Genomic DNA, 24,611 nt, shown 5'->3' on the forward strand with positions numbered 1-24,611 from the left:
AACTTACCTGCAGTATCCCAAAGCCCTAAATTAATAGTGCTCCCATCCACAACCACGCTTGCACTAAATTGTCAAAAACAATAGGCACATAATCCTGTTCCAAGTTCGGTCAATTCCAACTTTGAATAAGAAAATTTCCATCATAAAAAGATTAAAAATTATCTACACCTTCACAATTTTAAGCTTCCAAAATCAAGTGAAAGAATTCCTCAATATATGAAAGATAACTAAATCTGGAAAGCCTTTCAAGGTCTATGACATTTCCATAGTCAAAGGCAGAAGATTGAGAGCAGAAACTTTGAAAGCAAATTTCTATTTCACCCATAACTTCAACTAAACAAAGTACATGGAATCCTAATTTTCCGTGTGATTCTTGAAACTTTCCTTTCCTTCCCTTTTTACCAAACAAACAGCAATGAAAAAAGACAATTTCTTCCAAGTTCAGTCAATTCAGGCTTCGAATAGAAAATTTTCCATCATAAAAAAATTAAAAATTATCTAAACCTTCACAATTTCAAGCTTCCAAAATCAAGTGAAGAAATTCCTAAATATACGAAACATAAATAAATCTGCATTTCAATGTCTATAACATTTCCATAGTCAAAAACCAGAAGATGGAGAGCAGAACTTTAAAAGCAATTTTCTATTCCACCCTTAAACTTCAACTGATCAAATTGAGTTCAAAAAAGTCTCACTTGGAATGGCATCAAGGGTGGGTAGGCAAGCAAAGCATCCAAGCCTGGATTTTATTTCTTAATTTTCTATTGTGAAACTATATTTTCCTTTTGTGAACAAAAATAATTAACATGCAATGCAAGAAACCACAATTAAAGAAATGTCATATATTTTAATCAGTCACACAATGGCCCCATTTGATAGAGCTGTGGGAAAGTGATTATAACTTATAGCCTAACAACTTATAGCTTATAACTGTGAACATAAGCTGATTTTTGACTTATAAATTAAGCTTCTCCTCTCCCACTCAAAGAATAAGTTGATTTTTGACTTACAAAAAGCTATAAGCTGTATTGTTAAGCTGAACCAAACACATCAAAATAGCTTAAATTAAGCTAAAAGCTGGAATAAGCTGGAAATAAGCCCTTCCAAACAGGGCCAATCTAATTCTTCCAACTTAAAAGAGCTCTGATTGATGTCTGTTGAAGAATAAAAGCACCATGTATATACTAAACAGTATAGAAATAATCACTATCCAATTATTTGACATGAGATCCACTAAGAATTCTGAAAAAAATGTCAGCTTACACACTTGTTGCAAGCAAGATTTTGTTGTTGCTTACTACATTTTCAATGATACTAGTTACAATTTTAGAAAATAAAATATGTAAAAGAAAACTAAAAGAAAAAATAAATTATTGATATAGATATCTGTGGAGAAGTGGTTTGGAAATACTCATCTGATCCTGGGGCACGCTCGTGATCTTCTGCTAGTCACCTGAAAAAGAATAAACACTCCGGTCGGGGGTGCCAGAATTAGCACTCTGACGGGCAAGTCAGTCTCTACACTCAGGATTACTTGTATTATAAGTTAAGCATAATAGTTCTCACATATCTTTCTTAGTCTGTTGTTCCTTTATTTATACTTGTTTCCTGAGCCTCGGGGCCAGGCCCACTTTCACTCATTATCCTCTTATTTACTCGGCTCCATAGTTCGATAGATACACGGCCTATCTATTGCATTCGGCCTCTTAATCGTGCAGGATAGAGCCGAGTAATATCTGTCTTCTAGAGTGTACGTTTCTGATTCTGCCATTTATCCGGCTCCCACAATTGTCCCCCAAACTCCCCATTGACGGTAGTTAATTGGTGTGTTTGGTTTCGAATGTGAAAAGTCAAGAGACATAAGTTAGACGGCTTCACTTATCCCAATGTGAATGTTAGAACGCACACGCCTTTCGGTCATCATTATACTTTCCCGTCTCATTCGTGCATCTCTCGCATTTATTACGATTTGAAACTCCAGGCCCTTCAAATGCATGCTTTTTCGAATATTTGAGCCTCCTGGATTGCCAGTTGGTATTCCTTCTCTGACTCGCATTTTCTGCAATTCCTTTCCGTCTCTCCTTGTCTCGTTTGCCTCTCGTAAGTTTTCTTCTCTTCTCTTTGTAATCCTATTTTCCATGTTTATTTTAGATTTGGCATACCCTTGAGTCCTTGCTAGAATGGCTAAGCACTTAAAAGACCTCCTTTCCGAGGGTCGCATTTCGGGGTTCCGATGACATTTTTCTATCCCTGATGATGTCCACCTATCTCTAGTGACGGACAATACTTTTGATATGGAGAGGGAGGATGAAAATACAATCGTCTTTCCTCTCCTATCCATTGTAGAGGGCGGAGTTCGTTTGCCCCTACACCTATTCTTTAGGGCTGTCCTCCGCCATTGGGGTCTGATTCCTTCCCAACCCAATGTGAATTTTTTTCGAATCGTCATGGGAATCGTAAAGTTGAACTGGCACCTTAGGATCAACCTTGGCATTCCGGCCATTCGGCACTGCTATGCTTTAGCCAAATCCTCCGGTCGGCACGGGCGCTCCTTTTTCAGGGCCAAGGACACTGACCATCACTTGGTAACCATGCTTGCCATCTCTGGCAAACGAGCTGATGATGTGATGGTCAATGTTCGAGGCAATTGGGAATTCGGCGAAGGCGAAGATCGCCTGGACCCTATACCCAGATGGAGGGGTGAACTAGGTTGCCGTGTAACTCTTCGTGTTTATTGATATTTCTTTTACTCGGATTTTTCTCCCAGTCTAAGCCTTTGTTTATGCAGGTAATAAGTTGAAGAAAATTTTGACTTCGGCCGATGAGGCAGTCCTTGTGGAAATTGAGACTGCACTCAAGTATTTTGGCCGTCCAAACGTACAGAAGCAAGGGAGAGCCGCCCATATACTCCTGCAGTACGAGCCTACTTATACTACGTTCTCGGCCGCGGATGACATTCCGATCCCAACAGGCCAACAGCATCTTACAGCTCTTGTCTTCCCCAGCTTCAAGACCCTTAGGCAAATTGGTTTCGAAGCATCTGATTCGGAGCGAGACGTAGAGCCGGTGGTCAAGGTAGTTGCCGAACAAACGAGAGAGTTTGCTGCGAAGGCCGAAGAAGTCGAAAGTTAGCATTTGAAGCAGCCGGTCTTAACCAGCCTAACTCACCGTCCACTTCGAGTCGGGAGGAGTTTTCCTTTGGAGATATTTTTACTGGTTTAGAACATCTGCCCGGCTTCTATTCCGAGGGTATGGCGAAGGAATCTCTTTCTCAACTGGCACGAAAAAAAGAATGCTGAGCGTTTGGCCGCTCGTCAGAAAGCCAAGGTCATTACTTCCAAAACTGCCCACCCTGAATCATCCGAGCCGGTGTCGTTGTTGAAATGGCTCAAATCATTTCTGTTGAGACGGAACGGTCAGTTGTCCAGAGGCTGATAAGGGCAGGGAAAAGCGACCCGCCGATTTTGAGGCCGTCTTTGAAGAAATCCCAGTCGAAAAACGGTCGCGCTTAGAGGAGTCAGATGTGGTTGTTCCTTTTGTGGTTCAGCCGAAGGTAAAAAACGTGCCGATCTCCTCTGACGCGTTAGCTGTGAAAGACCCAGCCGTGGCGTTGAGCCTGGCTTCGTCGGTTTTGTTGCCAGCTGACAAGGCGGCTTTCCGCTCGGAGCCGGACGTGTTAGCAATTGCATTGGCCGCTTAGACAGCTCTTCTGGTATATATCTTGATCTTATCTTTTGCGTTTCTGCGTATATTTGTTTTGGTTTTAACATTCTGTTTTACAGACAGTCGGCAGGATAGCCGAGATAGGGCAACGTCAGCACGAAGCCGTCGAAGAAATAGGCGGTCTAAGATCGGAGGTGGGGGGCAAAAGGAGTAGGGCCAACTTTAAGGCAGCAAGGGCGACGATAGAAAGTGCAAGGGCGGAGGCCGAAATGGAGAGAGCGAAAAATACTGAAGAGCAGAGATTGGTCGCCGAGCAGAGGGCAAGCGCAAGCGATGAAGCGCACAAGTCAGGCCAAGAGGTGATTGCCAGGCTGGAAAACGAATTGGAAGAATTGAAGGCGGCAAAAGAAAAAGCCGACTCCGAGACTTCCAAGGCATACGAGGCCAAGCAAGACGTCGCTCTTGAAAGTTACGCGGAGGAAGCTCCTAAATTTGAAAATCGAGGATTCAAGCACGGCTGGCTCAAAGCCCTTGCTGCTGCAAATGTGACATTGGCAATGCCAATTCCATATGGACATCGAGCCGCTGGGGTCTGACCCCGAGTACCCTGAGGATTAATTTAGGGCGCCACACTGGTTGCTTTTGCCTAGGATTTTCAATGTATTTTCTTTTATTTTATTTTTACTCAAGGTGATCTTCATATATAAAGTGATACACTGCCTGTATTCAATTTATCAATGAAATTTTCCCTTGTTTTGTTTTATTCTCAAGGTTCTGAAAAGCGGTTGCGGTCGCCGTAACGGTGGCGGTGGCGCGGTTGCGGTTGCGGGGTGTAAAGGCCGCAGCGTAACGGTTGCGGTTACCGGAACTGTGAATTTTTTTATTTTTCGCACAATTTACAAAAAACTTACCGATATGCATATTTTTTTTTTAGAATCATATTTATTGGGTTTTAAAATAAATTTAGATAATTTTTTCATAATTTTTAAGTATGATCCAATATATTTCATATTTTTAAATCACTATAAAATAATTTTTTTTACATTTTATTTCAATAATTAATGACTTTATATGTCATAAATCCATGTTACACTTGTGGCAAAAAAAATTTTTATTGGACTTAGATGTATAATATTATTTTTAATTATTATACTTGTGGAAGCATATGTGCATTTTAACTCAAATAGTTTTAAAAAAGTATACATTCTTAATGGAAGAACTTGACAAAGTACAAAACACCATAGCATAAATCACAAATAATAGAGAGTACATTTTACATAATGTTACTACTAAAATTACATAATGTCACCACCAAAATGAGTGACGTGGTGCATCTTGGGATTCAGATTGTTGAGCTTGATTGTTGCTGCTACCTTCACCCCACCAAAATGAGTGACGTGGTGCATCTTGGGAATCAGATTGTTGAGCTTGATTACTACTACCTTCACCCCATCCAGTAGGAAATATATAAGTAAATGTGCTCATCATGTCATCCCTTTCTGTTTCGTGCATTGGGAGAGAAAATGGATACCTTGGCTGAAAAGGATTAACATACTCTTGTTGGGCTTGTTGATAATTTGGCAAACCATATCCTGGAGGACCACGTTGTTGAGGGGGCCAAGGATAATTTTGTTGAGGTGGGTAAGGATAGCTCTGGCTATCACTGCTATAGGATGGGTAAGGATGATATGGATAACTATGACTACTATCAGATGAATCAAGCTGTTGTTCTCTACTTCTTATTCTTCTTTCATCCCTACGTGTATCACTACCACGAAACCTCCTAGGTAGTTGGGGTAAAGGTGCAACAGGTTCTCCAATATCATAATGTTCCCCAACATCACATAATCCAAATCCTCCAATAAAATCTTCACTTCCTGCACCAAAACTAGTACCATCACCGCCATCACCACCATTGTTGCCGCCACCACCACCACCGTCACCGTGAGAAGTGCCTTCACCATCACCATCATCACCTCCTCCATCAGATGGTGTTAAACCACCACTATTATCACTTTGAGTTGGAGTAGGAGTTGAGCTTTGAGAAGTGCGTCGAGCTTGATATCTATGGGTGCCACCACCATCGTTTCCATTGCTGCCATCGCCGCCATCGCCATTGCTGTCGTTGCCACCACCACCATCATCATCTGAGACCAAATCTAGCCATTCAGAATTATCCACACCATCTAGCAAAGGATTTTCCCTTTGTTCTATCCATGGACTTATTGGATCATCTTCTTCAAATATATAATCCAAGTTAATAGGATTAAAACTCCTATCAATCTCCTCTTGGCTGCTTCTTTTAACGTGTCTCAATTTTAATCTCATGTTGTAGGTGATGAAGACTAATCTTTGGATTTTCTTATATTTCAATCTATTCCTCGTCTTCGTATGGATGAGACTAAAAGTACTCCAATTACGTTCACAGTGAGATGATGTGGTGGTTTGACTTAATACTTTCACAGCTATTTTTTGAAGTTCAGGAGCACAACTGCCATGAATAATCCACCACTCAACTGCACAAAATTACATTACATTAGACATAAGTCAAAATATGGTAAAAAATTATTTAAGTATTTATATATTGTAAATTTGTAATTTTGAAAATAAAACCTGGATTTGATTGTTTCCATGCTCTTTGTGCTAAAGGAGTACCAAAAGTTTCCTGTTTATCTCGAAATAGCAACAACTACAATTTGGACAATCATTACAAGTAACATTTGCAAAAGTAGATCATTGCTATTAAAATTTAAATAATTGGTACGTACTTGATTTGTTGCTTTCACTTGAGCATCCATATTAGGCTCCAGTCTGGTAATTACTTTTTTAAGTCCATCCATCACTTCTCTTATCATTTCATTGGATGAGGTAACACCATATTGGAATTGAGGATTTAAAAAATATCCTTCAAAAATAAGAAGACAATTAATAATTGTAAATAAATATACATTTTATAATTGAAATCGTAACACTTACCAGCCGCATGCAAATCTTGATGCAATTGAAAAGACCATCGAGTATCAATAATTTTCCAATACTCGGTGTAGTAGCGACAATCTCTTTTAATTGCCAACTTTGCTCTATCTATAGCTTCATATATGAAACCCATTGTTGGCTTCTCATCTCCATCAACCAACCTCAATACTCTGACTAGGGGCTCATGAACTTTACAAAGCTCTGTTGCTTTCTACCAAAACTCCTTTCCCAAAATAATTTTTTTCACATTGTAAGGCTGCCCAGTCTTTGCCTTTGCCCATCTAGAATTCTTCCACTCATCACTATTAAACATAGCTCTCAATTGTTGTTTATATCTAACAATACTCTCAATGGCAATAAAATTTGTAGCAAATCGAGTGATGGCAGGTCGAATCAATTCTCTACCTCCAGTGAATTTTCTCATTAAATCCAACACCCATCCACTATTATAAATGAAATTGGTGATGGTTTTACCATCGTCAATCACCTTTGCTACACTTTTCTTATTGGCTATGTCTTTTAGCATGAGATCGATACAATGTGCTGAACAAGCTGTCCAATATAAATGTTTCCTTTTTCTCATTAACATTTTGCCGGCTGCTTTCAGTGCAGGTTCATTATCAGTTACCACTTGAACAACGTATTGTTCTCCAATTTCATCAACAACTTTATCTAACAACCCAAAATAATATTCAGCAGTCCTACTAACAATATTAGAGGCATCAATTGATTTGTGAAATATAGTACCTCTATTGCAGTACACTAAGAAGTTGATGATGTGTTGCCGAGTTAGACTGCTCCAACCATCACACATGATGGATACACCTCTCTCTGCCCAAATTCCCTTGAATGATCCTATCCATTCTGTCATTTCATCATGCTCCATGCCCAAATATACTTCAGAAACTTCATAAGCACTAGGACCCTTTACTCCTGGCCCTACTTCAGAATGAATTATAAAGAATTTTTTTTGAGGTATTGATTTTTTTTTTTAAAAAGACATTTTTAAAAAAATAAAATTATGCCTTTAACAGTGTTGTAATAACAAAATAAAAAATATTTATAATTAAATATTAAATGAAATGATTATAAAAAAAATTCAACCACTATTTATACATTTGGATTTTACATGCTAATGTAATTAGGAATAAAGACATTTTTCATGGCATTGATTGAGCTATTGTTTTTATTTATATTTTTTTATTTTAGAGAAAGACATTTTTTTTTAAAAATAAATAAATTTGTGCTATCAAAATTGTTGTCACAACACATTACAATAACAATTTTTTTAAAAAAATATTTCAAATTAAATACTAAATAAAATAGTTATAAAAAATACAACCACTATTTATACATTTCAATTTTACATGCTAATATAATCATATAAAAATTAAAAAATAAATTACAAAGAATTTTTTTTGAGGTATTGATTTTTTTTCCTTTTGAAAAGATATTTTAAAAAAAAAAATAGTGACTTCAATATTGTTGTCACAACACATCACAATAACAAAAAAAAAAATATTTATAATTAAATCTTAAATGAAATGATTATAAAAAAAAATTGCAACAACTATTTATACATTTGGAGTTTACATGCTAATGTAATCATATAAAAATTAAAAAATAAATTATAAAAAAAATATTCTTACATAGTTGTTTTTTGGGCTTCAATCACTTGAGTATTTGTTATCTTTTTGAATAACCTGCAAGAAAAAAAAATTCAATAAAAACTGACATATATAAAATGTATTAATTTAATTATAGGTGTTATGATTTTTAGATATTATAAAAAAAATCAATCACTAATTATTATATATAAAATACTAAAAATAAATACATAGCTCTAGATATATATATATATATATATTTTAAAAAAATCAATCACTAATTATTATATAAAAATACTAAAAATAAATGCATAATTTTAAATATATCACATGGTTAAAAAAAGACAAAAAGTCAAAAAGTCACTATCCTATTTAAGTCACATCATCTTATTTAAGTCACATCACCTCTCTAACACATCACTTCAAATCCAACCCAAACCCAACCCATATTTCATAAAAAGTCAAAAAGTACACTTATTTAATCTTCCCAAACTAGTTCAAAATTTAAAATCTGAAAATCATTGTAAAAATAAAATTAATAAAAAAAAATTGCTAGACACGGTTGTGTCTTGCATGAAGCTGCACACAAAAAGAAAAAAAAAAAAAAAACAAATGTTATATTATATTATATAATTTATACCTTCCAAGGTATATCTTCCCCAGGAAGCTACAAACAAAAATAATATAAAAAAACAAAACAAAGGCAGCACTTTCGGAGGAGGAGATGAATTCGGTCATATAAAAAAACAAAACAAAGGCAGCACTTTCGGAGGAGGAGATGAGTTCGGTCCAGGAGCAAACAAAAAGAAAAAAAAAAAAAAAAAGAAGATCAGAGATGAATTTGGTCCAGGAGCAAAAAAAAAAAAAAAAAAAAAAAAAGAAGATCAGAGATGAAATCGGTCCAGGAGCAAACAAAACAAAATAAAAAAAGAAGATCAGAGGAGATGAACCTGTGGCAGCCGGAGAAGATCAGAGTTTTGTGTTGAAGATCAAAGGGGCAGCTGGAGAGTCACGGAACAGAGGCAGGTTCATCTCCTCCCTCTTCTCTCTTCTCTCTCTCTCTATTTCTCACTCATATCATCCGTATTTCAGATCTGAAAATTTGTGGATTGATACACCTCACCTCGAAGTGGTTCATGTGCTGTAAAGCAAAGCATTTGAACCACTGATTGAGCCTCTGAATAATAGTAAAGCAAAGCATCTTTTGGTTTTTTTTTTTTTTTCTTTTGTTTGAACCAACATTTGCACTATCCGTATTTGTTTTGTCTTTTTTTTGAAAATAATCAGTGAAAAAAAGCCCTGTAACGGGTGTAACGGGCCGTTACGGCCGTTACGCCACCGTTACGACCGCTATGTCGGCCGCAACGGCCGATACACCTGTGAATTTCAATCACACCGCAAAATCGGGGGTAACGCGTGGTGCCTACCACCGAAACCGTTACGTAACCGCATTTTTAAACCTTGTTTATTCTTGTACTTAATTTTCCCTTTTGTGTTATTCTATTAAAAAGATGGATGATTCAAAAGTTGGGAGATATTCATGATTCAGATTTAAGGAATCTACCCTTGCCTTAGATATGAATTGGACCACCAAATGAGTCCGGTTCGTGAAATGGCTGAGGTACAATCTTTTCAGCATAAATCTACCCTTGCCTAGCCAGTGCATAAGCTTCATAAGCCGAATAGGACTCGTTCATGGAATGGCTGGGGCATAAATCGATCGGCATTGGGTTTAAATACTTTGCCGATCGGATTAATAAATCTGCCCATGCCCCAGCCAGTGCATGAGTTTCATAAGCCGAATAGGACTCGTTCATGGAATGGCTGGGGCATAAATCGATCAGCATTGGGTTTAAATACTTGGCCGATCAGATTGATAAATCTGCCCTTGCCGTAGCCAGTGCATGAGCTTCATAAGCCAAACAGGACTCGTTTATGGAATGGCTGGGGCATAAATCGATCGGCATTGGGTTTAAATACTTGCTCGAGCAGATTAATAAATATGCCCTTACCCCAGCCAGTGCATGAGCTTCATAAGCCGAATAGGACTCGTTCATAGAATGGCTACGGCATAAATCGATCGGCATTGGGTTTAAATACTTGGCCGATCGGATTAATAAATCTGCCCTTACCCCAGCCAGTGTATGAGCTGCATAAGCCGAATAGGACTTGTTCATGGAATGGCTGGGGCATAAATCGATCGATCGGCATTGGGTTTAAATACTTGGCCGATCAGATTAATAAATCTACCCTTGCCCTAGCTAGCACATGAGCTTCATAAGCTGAATAGGACTTGTTCTTGGAATGGCTGGGGCATAAATCGATCGGCATTGGGTTTAAATACTTGGCCGATCAAATTAATAAATTTGCCCTTGCCCCAGCCAGTGCGTGAGCTTCATAAGCCGAATAGGACTTGTTCATGGAATGGCTGCGGCATAAATCAATCGGCATTGGGTTTAAATACTTGGCCGATCAGATTAATAAATTTGCCCTTACCCCAGCCAGTGCATGAGCTTCATAAGCCGAATAGGACTCGTTCATGGAATGGCTGGGGCATAAATCGATCGATCGGCATTGGGCTTAAATACTTGGCCGATCAGATTAATAAATCTACCCTTGCCCCAGCCAGCGCATGAGCTTCATAAGCCGAATAGGACTCGTTCATGGAATGGCTGGGGCATAAATCGATTGGCATTGGGTTTAAATACTTAGCCGATCAGATTAATAAATCTGCCCTTACCCCAGCCAGTGCATGAGCTTCGTAAGCCGAATAGGACTCGTTCATGGAATGGCTGGGGCATAAATCCATCGACATGCCTCAGATATGAACTAGACCGCCGTATGAGTCGGGTTCGTGAAATGGCTAAGGCACGATCCTTTCGGCTTAAGGCCAAGGGATTTGGCCGACTCGAGTGGAGAGCCATTGACTGTTTGTATTAAGGAATTTTCCCTGGTCGGGGGTGACGTTGGAAAGCCGAAAGTCGGCGGCTTACGGAATGCGTGCATTAATCAGGTCGCCTCGGGAACGCGATGCGCCCATGCATTTAGAGAGGTGGTTGTGTCCAAACAAAACTCAACCCTGTACGAGGAACTAAACAAAACTCAACCCTGCAGTAAAGAGTGAATGTCTAGCAGATTATTCTTCAATAGCAAAGGGAAAGGCAAGACACTGGCGGAGCTGGACTCGATGAATCGAGGTGGCGAACTTCCTCGAATGGGGGCTAGAGCATCTGCTGAGCATGAGAGGCGTCATTCTCCTCGTCGACAAAGTAGGTCACCCAGAAGGGAGAAACGCCAACGGGGCAGTTCCTCTTGTCCGCGCAGCGAAGCCAGTGAGCCACCATGCCCATTGAGCTTTGCAGTTTTTGTCGATAACAAACCGATGATGGAGGCGGATTCAATCATCCGAGATCCAAATGTGGCAGTAGAATTCGCGCAACAGATTTTTCTGCCAGAAGTTCAGCAGTCAATGGTTGGTCGACGAGACTTTGAAGTGTTCCAAGAGGGCATTTATGGGGCGGTGAAGGGGCTGTACACCTTTTATGAAATCGGTATGCATCTTCGTGCTGCTCGACGGGAGATAAAGCAGAGGGACGAACGCATTTGAAGCCTGGAGGCTCGCGTGGAGTAGGCCGAGCGTGAGCTGAGAAAGGTCAAGGCCGATGGGGAGCAGTCGGCCGGAAAGTCTAACCCGATCATAGAGGAAAGGGTGACACAACAGCTAATAAGTCATGCGATCGCCGATCGGGATATGGCTAGCATGTTTGCGATTAAGTTCGTAAAGACTAGGGCTTACAAAAAAGGCTTCCATGACGGTTGAAAGGTCAGAATAGAAAAAACCAAGGAAAAACTCGCCGAGGAGGTCTGCCGCTGCAAAAATCGGGGATTGAGGCATGGGTGGATTGAGGCACTGAAGGCCGCGGATGCCCTCCGTGCAGCAGGCGTTCAGTCAGCTTCACCATTATATCATCGCCGCAATCTCCCCTTTGACGCGTACGAGATAGAGAAGAGTGACGATGAAGGTGTCGCCGAATAAGCATTTATGTAAAAATAAATACATTTTGTATTTGTTTATTGTTTAATTAAAAATGTACTCTAAAGTAGTTTAATGAGTACATTTTTTAGAATGTTTTTGTTATTGTACCAACTATTTTATGAATGGATTTAATTATGATATTATGATCTTCTTAGTCCAACTATGTTAATATGAAATTATACTTGTTGATAAAATGACCCTGACCATGAAAATATACATGGTTGGCCGAAAGTAAATTGCATAAGGTGTCGCGAATTCGGCCCAAACAGATGAATACGACTCTCAGAATTCGAAACCTCATCCGGCCCAGGCTCGACGGTGTCATGCACTAATGGGGTTCTGAATCCGGAGACTTGTGCTCCGAATCCGGAGTCTTACTCAGCCCAAAGGTGTCATACACCGACGAGGCTCCGAATCTGGAGTCTTATTCGGCCCGAAGGTGTCATGCACCGATGGGACTCCGAATCCGGAGTCTTGGCCAATCGTGACAACCACGAAGGGCGCTCCGAATCCGGAGTTTTAGTCGGCCCAAAGGTGTCATACACTAATGGGGCTCCAAATCTGACGACTTGGCCAATCGTGAATCCGGAGTCTTAGTCGGCCCAAAGGGTTCATGCACCGATGGGGCTCCGAATCCGGAGACTTGGCCAATCGTGACATCCACGAAGGGCGTTACAAATCCGGAGTCTTATTCGGCCCGAAGGTGTCATGCACCGATGGGGCTCCGAATCTGGAGACTTGGCCAATCGTGACATCTACTTAGGGCGCTCCGAATCCGGAGTCTTAAACGGCCCAAAGGTGTCATGCACCAATGGGGCTCCGAATCTAAAGACTTGGCCAATCGTGACATCCATGAAGGGCGCTCCGAATCTGGAGTCTTAATCAGTCCAAAGGTGTCATGCACCGATGGGGCTCTGAATCCGGAGACTTATCTTCGCCAATTGTGACATCCACGAAGGGCGCTTCAAATCCGGAGTCTGAGTCGGCCCAAAGGTGTCATGCACCGATGGGGTTCTGAATCCGGAGACTTGTCTTGGCCAATCGTGACATTCACGAAGGGCACTCCGAATCCGGAGTCTTAATCAGCCCAAAGGTGTCATGCGCCGATAGGACTCCGAATTCGGAGACTTGGCCAATCGTGATATCCACGAAGGGCGTTCCGAATCCGGAGTCTTAATTGGCCCAAAGGTGTCATGCACCAATGGGGCTCCGAATCCGGAGACTTGGCCAATCGTGATATCCACGAAGGGCGTTCTGAATCCGGAGTCTTAATCAGCCTAAAGGTGTCATGCACCAATGGTGCTCCGAATCCGGAGACTTGGCCAATCGTGACATCCACGAAGGGCGTTCCGAACTCGGAGTCTTTGTCGGCCCAAAGGTGTCATGCACCAATGGGGCTCCGAATCCCGAGACTTGGCCAATCGTGACATCCACGACGAGTGCTCCGAATCCAGAGTCTTAATCAGCCCAAAGGTGTCATGCACCAATGGGGCTCTGAATCCGGAGACTTGGCCAATCGTGACATCTACGAAGGTCACTCCGAATCCGGAGTCTTAGTCGGCCCGAAGGTGTCATGCATCGATGGGACTGGGAATCCGGAGATTTATCTTGGCCAATCGTGACATCCACGAAGGGCGTTCTGAATCCGGAGTCTTAATCGGCCCAAAGGTGTCATGCACCAAGAGGTCTCCGAATCCGGAGACTTGGCCAATCATGACATCCACAAAGGGCGCTCCAAATCCGAAATCTTAATTGGCCCAAAGTTGTCATACACCAATGGGGCTCCGAATCCGGAGACTTGGCCAACCGTGACATCTACGAAGGGCACTCTGAATCCGGAGTCTTAGTCGGCCTAAAGGTGTCATGCACCGATGGGGCTCCGAATCCGGAGCCTTATCTTGGCCAATCGTGACATCCACTAAGGGCGCTCCGAATCCGGAGTCTTAATCGGCCCAAAAGTGTCATGCACCAATGGGGCTCCGAATCCAGAGACTTGGCCAATCGTGACATCCACGAAAGGCGCTCCGAATCCGGAGTCTTAGTGGGGCCAAAGGTGTCATGCACTGATGGGGCTCCGAATCCAAAGACTTGGTCAATCGTGACATCTACGAAGGGCGCTCCGAATCCCGAGTCTTAGTCGATCCAAAGGTGTCATACACCCATGGAGCTCCAAATCCGGAGACTTGGCCAATCATGAGATCCACGAAGGGCGCTCTGAATCAGAAGTCTTAATCGGCCCAAAGGTGTCATGCACCAATGGGTCTTCGAATCCGGAGACTTGGCCAATCGTGATATCCACGAATCCGGAGACTTGGTCAATCATGACATCTACAAAGGGTGCTCCAAATCTGGAGTCTTAGTCGGCCCAAAGGTGTCATGCACCAATGAGGCTCCGAATCCGAAGACTTGGCCAATCGTGACATCCATAAAGGGCGCTCTAAATCCGGAATCTTAATCGGCCCAAAGGTGTCATACACCAATAGGGCTCCGAATCCGGAGACTTGGCCAATCGTGACATCTAGGAAGAGCACTCTGAATCCGAAGTCTCAGTCGGCCCAAAGGTATCATGCACCGATGGGGCTCCGAATCCGGAGCCTTATCTTGGCCAATCGTGACATCTACTAAGGGCGCTCCGAATCCAGAGTCCTAATCGGCCCAAAAATGTCATGCACCAATGGGGCTCCGAATCCAGAGACTTGGCCAATCGTGACATCCACGAAAGGCGCTCTGAATCCAGAGACTTAGCCAATCGTGACATCCACGAAAGGCGCTCCGAATCCGGAGTCTTAGTCGGGCCAAAGGTGTCATGCACTGATGGGGCTCCGAATCTAGAGACTTGGTCAATCGTGACATCCACGAAGGGCGCTCCGAATCCAGAGTCTTAGTCGGCCCAAAGGTGTCATGCACCCATGGAGCTCCGAATCCGGAGACTTGGCCAATCGTGATATCCACGAAGGGCACTCTGAATCAGGAGTCTTAATCGGCCCAAAGGTGTCATGCACCAATGGATTTCCAAATCCGGAGACTTAGCCAATCGTGATATCCACGAAGGTCGTTCCGAATCTGGAGTCTTAGTCGGCACAAAGGTGTCATGCACCGATGGGGCTGCGAATCCAGAGACTTATCTTGGCCAATCGTGACAACCACGAAGGGCGCTCCGAATCCGGAGTCATAATCGGCCAAAAGGTGTCATGCACCAATGAGGCTCCGAATCCGGAGACTTGGCCAATCGTGACATTTACGAAGGGCGCTCCAAATCCGGAGTCTTAATCAGCCCAAAGGTGTCATGCACCGATGAGGCTCCGAATCCGGAGACTTGGCCAATCGTGACATCCACGAAGGGCGCTCCGAATCCGGAGTGTTAATCGGCCCAAAGGTGTCATGCATCGATGGGGCTCCGAATCCGAAGACTTGGCCAATCGTGACATCCATGAAGGGCGCTCCGAATCTAGAGTTTTAATCGGCCCAAAGGTGTCATGCTCCGATGGGGCTCCGAATACGGAGACTTTGCCAATCGTGACATCCACAAAAGGCACTCTGAATCCGGAGACTTATCTTAACCAATCGTGACATCGACGAAGGGCACTCCGAATCCGAAGTCTTAATCGGCCCAAAGGTGTCATGCACCGATGGGGCTCCGAATCCAGAGACTTGGCCAATCGTGACATCCACGAAGGGCGCTCCGAATCTGGTGTTTTAATCGGCCCAAAGGTGTTATGATTCGATGGGGCTCCGAATACGGAGACTTTGCCAATCGTGACATCCACAAAAGGCACTCCGAATCTGGAGTCTTAATCGGCCCAAAGGTGTCATGCACCAATGGGGCTCTGAATTCGGAGACTTATCTTCACCAATCGTGACATCCACGAAGGGCGCTCCGAATTCAGAGTCTTAATCGGCCCAAAGGTGTCATGCACCGATGGGGCTCCAAATCCGGAGACTTAGCCAATCGTGACATCCACGAAGGGCACTCCGAATCCGGAGTCTTAATCGGCCCAAAGGTGTCATGCACCAATAGGGCTCCGAATCCGGAGACTTATCTTGGCCAATCGTGACATCCACAAAGGGCGCTCCCAATCCGGAGTCTTTTATTGAAGCACTTTTAAACTGGACTGCGCCATGAATAAACAAGAATTTTTTTATTACAAAAGTGGAATGTGTACACGGTAAACCGTTCTAAATTAGTATCATTCCCCACAAGTCGAGTCAATGATAAAATTTGCGTAAATGCGTGGAATTCCAAGGCTGTGGTAGACTCCTTCTTGACATGTCTTTGAGTCAATATGCCCCTACCCCTGCGATCGAATCAATCTGATAGGGGCCGTCCCAGTTTGGACCCAATTTTCCGTCAGCTGGTTTCTTGGCAGCTGGAAATACCTTCTTCAGGACCAACTCTCCTGGTGTGTAGCGGCGCAACTGAACACGTTGATTATATGACTTAGCAAGCTGCTGCTGGTACCGTGCCATGGACGCAAGGGCACGGTCTCTTCGTTCTTCGATCAAAATCAAATCCAAGGCCAGCATCATATCGTTTCAGCCCAAATCAAAAACTTGCGATTTCAGGGTTGAGTGGCCGATCTCCAAGGGTATAATCGCCTAGGTTCCAAAGCATAAAGCAAACGGCGTTTCTCCAGTGGATCGTCTCGGCGTAGTTCGATGAGCCCACAATACACTCGGCAATTCTTCGACCCATTTTCCTTTAGCTTTCTCCAGCCTCTTCTTGATGCCGTCCAAGATGGATTTGTTAGAGGCTTCGGCTTGACCATTGCTTTGTGGGTAAGCCGGCGTAGAAAAGTAAGGCCGGATACCATACTTGCTGCACAGCTCTCGGTAGACGCCACAATCAAACTGGATACCGTTGTTTGAGATAAGAGCTCTTGGAATGTCGAATTGTGTTATGATATTTCTCTATACAAAGCGCTTAACATCGGCATCTTGAATGTGCGTTAATGCTTCCGCTTCGACCCCTTTTGTGAAGTAATCCGTTGCGACGATTAAGTATCGGTTGTTCCCTGAGGCCCTCGGCAATGGTCATACGATATCAAGACCCCACTTGGCGAACGGCCAAAGACTGGTGATGGAGCTCAACTCTTCAGCAGGCAGGTGGGTTAACGAGGAGAACTTCTAGCACTGTTCACATTTCTTCACATAGCATTCGGCATCAGCTCTCATTGTCGGCCAATAATACCCCTGTGTTATAGCTCGATGGGCCAAAGAGCGCCCGCCAGAATGGACACCTCAACTGCCTTTACGTATTTCAATTAGAAGCTCTCCGACTTTTTCCGGGTGTACACATGCCAGGTATGGACCAAAAAGGGATTTTTTATAAAGCTTTCCTTGCGGATCCAAGTAGTATCGCAGGGCTTTGTTTCGCAGTTTGTGCGCTTTTTTCTTGTCCGCTGGGAGCTGTTCGAAAGATAGGAATGCGGCGATGGGATCCATCCAACTCGGTCCAGATTCTATGACATTAAACTGGACTTCCTCCGAAGGGCCGATGCTCGGCTCTGGGATGAATCCTACTTCGATGGTCCATTTAATCTCTGAGTTAATGGCGGAGGCAAGGCAAGCCAGGACATCTGCATGTGTGTTCTGATCACGTGTTATCTGATTTAATTCATAATGGTCAAATTTTTCCAGCAAGGAGTTAGCCGTTTTCATGTATGTCACCATACGGTCGTTCCTTGCCGCGTACTCCCCCTTTAGCTGGTTGATCACCAGTTTTGAATCGCAAAATACAAGCAAGCGTCGAGCACCCAGAAGATGTGCTTTCTGCAAACCGATTAGAAGGGCTTCGTATTCGGCTTCGTTATTTGATGCTTCGCAATCGAGCTTGACGGCCCGCTCGATTATTGCGCCGTCGGGAGCCATGATTATTACTCTTGCCCCACTGCCCCGTTGTTTGGATGATCCATCACAGTACAATTGCCAAATGTCCCCAACATAAATTCTCCAGTTCGACTTAGGTTGAACTTCGTCAGACTTGAAGTCGGCAGGACCCCCAGTGAATTCGACAACAAAGTCGGCAAGCACCTGTCCCTTGATTGGGGTTCTAGGTAGAAACTGAATGTTGTACTGGCCGAGTTCAAGAGCCCACTTTGAAACACGTCCTGATGCTTTTGCACTTCGTAGTACTGATCGGAGGGGATAATCTGTTAGCACCCCAATGCTATGTCCTTGGAAGTAATGCATCAATTTTCTTGCCGCCATGACTAGGGCTAGGATGAATTTTTCCAGCCGGAGGTAGCGTGTTTTGGCGTCAACCATTGCCTTGCTCACATAATATACTGGCCGTTGCTCCCCCAGCTCTTCCTTTATCAGTATGGCGCTGACGGCCCTATCGGAAACTTCCAGATACAAAATGAGCAAGTCACCAGCAGCAGGTGTTGTCAAGGGTGGTACTGAGTAGAGGTAGGTTTTGAGGCCATTGAAAGCCGCTTCGCATTCGGCGAACCATTCAAAAGCCTTGCCCTGCCGTAGTGTATGAAAGAATTGTCGACAGCGATCTGTGGACCGACTGATGAGCCTGCGAGTGCGACGGCCATCCCCATTAACTTCTAAACTTCCTTGACTGATCGAGGGGAGCCGAGTTCTAGGATTGCTATGATTTGCCTTGGGTTGGCTTCGATTCCTCGGTAATTGACAATGTATCCAAAGAATTTGCCAGAGCCGATCCCAAACGCACATTTTGAAGCGTTCAGCTTCATTCTATATTTGCGTAGAATGCCGAATGTCTCTTCCAGATCGGCTATATGATTCTGCTCTTCCTTGGACTTGACCACCATATCGTCAATGTACACTTCATTAGTGTGGCCGAGTTGCTCATTGAACATGGCAGTGACCAGTCTTTGGTAAGTTACCCTTGTATTCTTCAGCCCAAAAGACGTAACCTTGTAGCAGTAGGTTCCTCTTAGGGTGAGAAATGCAGTTTTACCCTGGTCCTCTGGATGCATGGCGATTTGATGGTAGCCTCTGTAAGCATCGAGGAAGCTCATACGTTGATGGCGTGCCGTCACATCTCCAAGTTGGTCAATTCTGGGTAGGGGAAAACAATCCTTGGGGCAGGCTTTGTTTAGGTCCGTGAAATCGACGCACGCTTGCCAAGTCCCATTTTTTTTCTTCACCACCACTGTATTAGAGAGCCATGTAGGGTAAGTCACTTCCCTGATTGCCCCGGCGTCAAGCAACCTGTCAACCTCCTCAACAACGGCGGTAGTGTGCTCTGCGGTTGACCGCTTGCTTTTCTGAATGATCGGCTTGCACTTAGGATTAACATTCAAACGGTGCTGTGAAATGGACGGATCTATACCCGACATCTCATATGGAGTCCACGCAAAGACATTAAGGTTGCTGAGCAGGAAAGAGATTAGCTGCTGTCTGTCAGCCGGAAAGAATTTGTCTGGGCTTCCATCAACTTCAACTCGGTCTAAGCTTTCTGTGGCCTATTCATTTGGGAGCCGCCTAACATCGTCGAGGCTCTCTCGATCCGGCACTTCAATGGAATTCACCTGCAGCTCCTTTGGCGTTTTTTCGACAAGGAGATAACATGCTTTTGCCGATTTCTGGGAGCCACGGATTTGCTCAATACCTCGTTCTGTCGAGAAGCATAGCAGTTGATGGTAGGTGCTTGGCACGGCCTGAATAGTATGCAACCAAGATCGCCCTATGATGAGATTATATGGCGACGGCAGCTTAACGACTAAGAATTCCACATCCACTGTTCGGGAGCCTGCTCGAACGGGTAATGTAAGTTTTCCCAACAGGTACTCTGGATTGGCGTTGAAGCTGAATAGTGGAAAAGGGACCAGAGAGAGATCCGATTCAGAGAAACCGAGTGTGGTAAATGTCTTATAGTACATAACCTCCGATATGCTCCCCGGATCAATGAGTACGCGCTCAACTGTGAATCGATTTACACGTAACTCAATTACCAAGGGATCAATGTGGGGTAGTGTTACTCCGGCCAAATCTGAATCATCAAAAGTAATGCCCGCGACTTCATGGAGCCGTTTAGCCGGAGTGAGTTGACTTTGTGGGTCGGAGTTCGATTAAATCGTATGCACCGCCGATGACATTAGTAGGTTGTATATCATGTGAATCACGCCGAGCGGAGGTGAATCATGTCTTAAGGCTATTGCCTTGGTTGGGTTGCCTTTTTGGACGTACTGTTGTAGCCGGCCATCTTGTACCAATTCCTCCAGGTGATCCTTTAGCGCATAACAACTCTCAGTATCATGGCCATGGTCCTTGTGATACTCACACCGTCTATCCCGTCTTCTCGTGTCGGGAGGTCCCATCATTTTCGACGACCACTTGAAGAACGGAAGATGTTGGATTTTAGACATGATCGGGCTGATCGGTTCTGACAACTCAGTATATTTCTTGTCGACGCGCCTTGTGCGCCTACTGTCGACTTGCAGCTGTTCATTCGATCGGTGGGAGCATTGGTCACTTGATCGGCGAGAATCCCGTCTCTTATCTCATTTTGCCCGATGCCGTGGTTCAGAGCTCTGAGGTGCTACAGAATTTAACAACTGAGCAATTTCAGCAGGAGCCGTCTTGCTGGTCACATTTCCCTCTTTATCCCGCAAGGCATCATCTTCCACTTTACAGTATTCTTCAACTTTCTTCATCAACGACCAAACTGTTTTGGGGGGCCGTCTAGTCAGAGAGCTATGAAGGGCACTGTCGGGATGCAGCCCCATCTTGAAGGCGGTGATGGCCATGGAGTCATTGCAAGCATTGTTTACCAGATTGAAACATTCCCAATACTGCGACGAATATGCACGAAGGGTTTCCCCCGGTTGAATCCGCGCCGAATGTTCTTTTATGTCTTCTCATTTTTTCCCCTCTCCCTTAGTTTTGTGTCTTCTCATCAGTGACTACCGGAGGGTCTTCTGTTACGCCTGCCATGGATATATTTGAGTATTCCCACAGACAGTGCCAATTGTGGAGAAGTGGTTTGGAAATACTCTTCTGATCCTAGGGGACGCTCGTGATCCTCTGCTAGTCACCTGAAAATGAATAAACACTCCGGTCGGGGGTGCCGGAATTAGCACTCTGATGGGCAAGTCAGTCTCTACACTCAGGATTACTTGTATTATAAGTTAAGCATAATAGTTCTCACATACCTTTCTTAGTCTGTTGTTCCTTTATTTATACTTGTTTCCTGGGCCCCAGGGCCAGGCCCACTTTTCACTCATTATCCTCTTATTTACTCGGCTCCATAGTTCGATAGATACTCGACCTATCTATTGCATTCGGCCTCCTGATCGTGCAGGATAGAGCCGAGTAATATCTGTCTTCTAGAGTGTACGTTTCTGATTCTACCATTTATCCGGCTCCCACAATATCCTATATACCATGTAATAGAATCCATTGATATCATACTCTTTTGTTTTTAATAGTCATATGTTTCATGTTGGAGTTTCAGTGTCTCTTATATGCAATTTTTCAGGAAGCTCGAAAGGTATTCAAGGTTATGAATGAATCAATAGGATATATTTAACATTATTGAGTTATAAATCCTAATTCAAAGTTTTTGTCCAATTGACCCCTCTAGTTTATTTTCCTACATTTTACTTCCTCTGGTTTATTTTCTTCCCAAACAAACATCACGAAAACTACACTAAATCAACACCAAAAATAAAAGTTTACAATGATTCATCAAAACTAACAAAAGGAGACCAGAAAAAGCAGTTATTTTCTCTTTTAGAACACCAAAATTTTAGTTTTCACATATAACAATCATGCAACCTTCCACTGAATTTAAACATAAGAAACAAATGTTGAAACCAATAAAATAAACAAATGTACAAGTTATATCATAAAGATTTTGCTTTTCGATTTGCCCATCAAGCATACCATATAATTTAGATATACTGAAACTTAGAGGACCTTGTGGGACAAAATATGTACATGCCCAAGAAGTAGTTCAGCAAGAACACAACCAGCAGACCAGATGTCAATAGTTGTAGTGTACTCCATTGCTCCAAATATAAGCTCAGATGTAAGAGCTATTAGGCTCTCCTTTTCCTGCCAAAAATAAGGAATCAAGCATTTCAACCAAAACACAAAACTAAGGGAGAGGGGAAAAAATGAGAAGCCATAAAAGAACATACCAAAACTTTAGAACTTCCAAAATCAAGTTCTTATTTGCAAAAGAGTCAATGAGGTGGTGGGAAAAAAAACCATATAAGAAAGGGCACCATGTTACAAACTGATGGAAAAATGTGAAATAATTACAATTACACAGGAGGGGCTATAGAACTCTAATAATTATATAGCATATTAATTAGGATACAAGTTAGAGTGTCCTTGGAAATTAAGCCAAATTTCTGCACTAATAAATCAATATATATGGGAGTTCTGCAGCCTCAACTCTACGTTAGTGTCCTAGAAAAGATGCCTCTTAGTTTTTGATTACTTATTAAATTATATTTATATATACATTGCAGCTTTATTTTCTTTTTTTATTTTTTAACAAAACCCCTATCACATGGTCCTCTCATCAGTTTCATGAATCTCTGTTCATAGTATATCATAACTGGATTGGACAGTGAACAGTTTTGGATTTATCTTTCAAAAACAAATCTTTTCAATTTTGTTTGAACTAGTGAATTTTCGAATTTAGGAGGTACTCAAATTGATTGTTTCTAAAGAACATTACCCAGTGTTGATCCTAGTAATTGAGGATGTTGGGATGTGTAAAGATTGGAAGAAGACTCGAACCTTCATGCTCACACTTGAGCAATGCCCCTATTCTTTCATATGATTCTTCAAAACTAATACTGAGATGTGAATATGTGTCTAGAAAATATGATGTAAGAAAAGCTAGTAATATGAGATATATATTCTGATCCAATAGATTGATGGGCCTTCATATAATGGAACATCTAGATTCATGTAGTTCACTAAACTTGCTAATAATGTTTAGGAAGACATTTTATTTGCGCTTTTCTCTTTTTTTCTTTCTTTCTTTTTTCTTTTTGTTTTTTTTTTGCATATGCTAATGTGCATTATACGATGCAGGTTCCATCTAACGTTGGTTCTTACTGCAACAGTATGCTGCTGGATGGTGTAAGTTTGATTTTTTGTTGAACTTTCTTCTTTTAGCAGCAAAATCAAAACATGAATTATTAACTATCAATATATATATATATCCAAACATGAATGTCATGTTTAAAACAATAAATTCAAGTTTCATGTAGCTAATTATGGAGAACTGCAGTACATATGCATTTAGGCTCTGATTGCTTGAGACATCTCAATCTTGTGACTAGAATATTGATTAAGGAGGAAAATCAGGTCACAACATGCTGTTAAACAGAAAATTAAAAGCTAGAATAAAAATTACTTATTCCTAATCAATCCATTTATGTAATTCTTCTCCATTCATCAGAAAATTATGGTTCTTATATCAAACCAAACCCGTTAATCAAAACCAAATCTGCTCAAGGATTCAACTTCTGTGGATTTCTCTTTGAATTTCCCTACTGTATCACTCTTAGAATGGATTCAAATTCAAATCTCTCACAACAAATTTACAATTAAATATGAACTTCATGATCAGCGGGAGAATTTACCGCTTGAAATCGCAAGGAGCAACGTCAGGCAAAAGGAGAGGTGATCCAAACACTAGGAGGAGATTCAAGATCGTAAACCCTAGGAGAAGAATCGACGGGAAGGAAAAGCTCGAGAGAGAGAGAGAGAGAGAGAGAGCATAGAAAATCGAAATCGAAATCGACAGATAGAGGATATGGTTCTCACCTTAGTAGACGGTGGTGCAGATAGTGGTGGTGATGGTGCTTTCCTCGCCGGTGCAGATGATGGTTGCGGTGGAGCTTCGAAATCGATTTTCTCACAATAGTTCTCAGAGCCCGAGTGTGGGGAGGAAGAAATGAGAGCCCGACTTTCTCGGTCTCACAATCGATTTTTAATCCAAAAAAACCAACCAACTTTTTAGTCACAGTTTTTGAAACAGCAACGATTGAGGACTACAATTTTTGTGGTTTAAATGGCTTAAAATTATCAAAACGATGTTGTTTTGAGTATAAAACAATTTTAAAATTGTCAAAACGACGTCGTTTTGACAATTTTGAGCCATTTAAGTCACAAAAATTGTGACCCTCAAACATTTTTCTTTTAAAAAACTGAGATTATTTCATCAGACTTTCATAAAAACTGAGATGTTTTTATTTCTTATTTTTAGGGTGACCCTTGCCTAATATTGTGAGTGTTTGAAAAGTTGTTATTTTTATAGGTTATTTTAATTTTTAATTATTTTAAGAGGTTAAAATTTTTGTATTTAAGAATAAAATTAGATTTTTTTT

General features: G+C 42.3%; 1 protein-coding gene and 1 long non-coding RNA gene across 5 annotated transcripts; both read right to left on the reverse strand.

Annotated features, from left to right (window-relative positions):
* Position 1: 1 nt before the first annotated feature.
* On the reverse strand, positions 2–24,259 carry LOC114316555 (uncharacterized). Of its 2 annotated transcripts, none has more exons than XR_014343959.1 (4): positions 24,049–24,259; positions 23,865–23,943; positions 22,177–22,314; positions 2–94 (listed from the first exon to the last, which is right to left on the reverse strand). It is a non-coding gene; the product is annotated as an uncharacterized LOC114316555 (long non-coding RNA). The 2 variants fall into 2 exon arrangements; XR_014343960.1 differs by having other exon boundaries at positions 3–94; positions 22,144–22,314.
* Positions 4,884–9,389, reverse strand: LOC145801982 (uncharacterized). Of its 3 annotated transcripts, XM_082894030.1 has the most exons (6): positions 9,197–9,389; positions 8,289–8,342; positions 6,640–6,941; positions 6,432–6,568; positions 6,277–6,352; positions 4,884–6,179 (listed from the first exon to the last, which is right to left on the reverse strand). In XM_082894030.1, the coding sequence occupies exons 3-6, from the start codon at positions 6,770–6,772 to the stop codon at positions 4,969–4,971; spliced, it is 1,557 nt and encodes a 518-aa protein (XP_082750156.1). In that variant the 5' UTR covers positions 6,773–6,941; positions 8,289–8,342; positions 9,197–9,389; the 3' UTR covers positions 4,884–4,968. The 3 variants fall into 3 exon arrangements, with proteins under 3 accessions (XP_082750156.1, XP_082750158.1, XP_082750157.1); XM_082894032.1 differs by lacking the exon at positions 6,640–6,941; XM_082894031.1 differs by lacking the exons at positions 8,289–8,342; positions 9,197–9,389 and having other exon boundaries at positions 6,277–6,328; positions 6,640–6,882.
* Positions 24,260–24,611: the final 352 nt, after the last annotated feature.

Source organism: Camellia sinensis, chromosome 11 (genome assembly GCF_055761805.1).
Source record: "Camellia sinensis isolate YWXY chromosome 11, ASM5576180v1, whole genome shotgun sequence".
Lineage (NCBI taxonomy): Eukaryota > Viridiplantae > Streptophyta > Magnoliopsida > Ericales > Theaceae > Camellia > Camellia sinensis.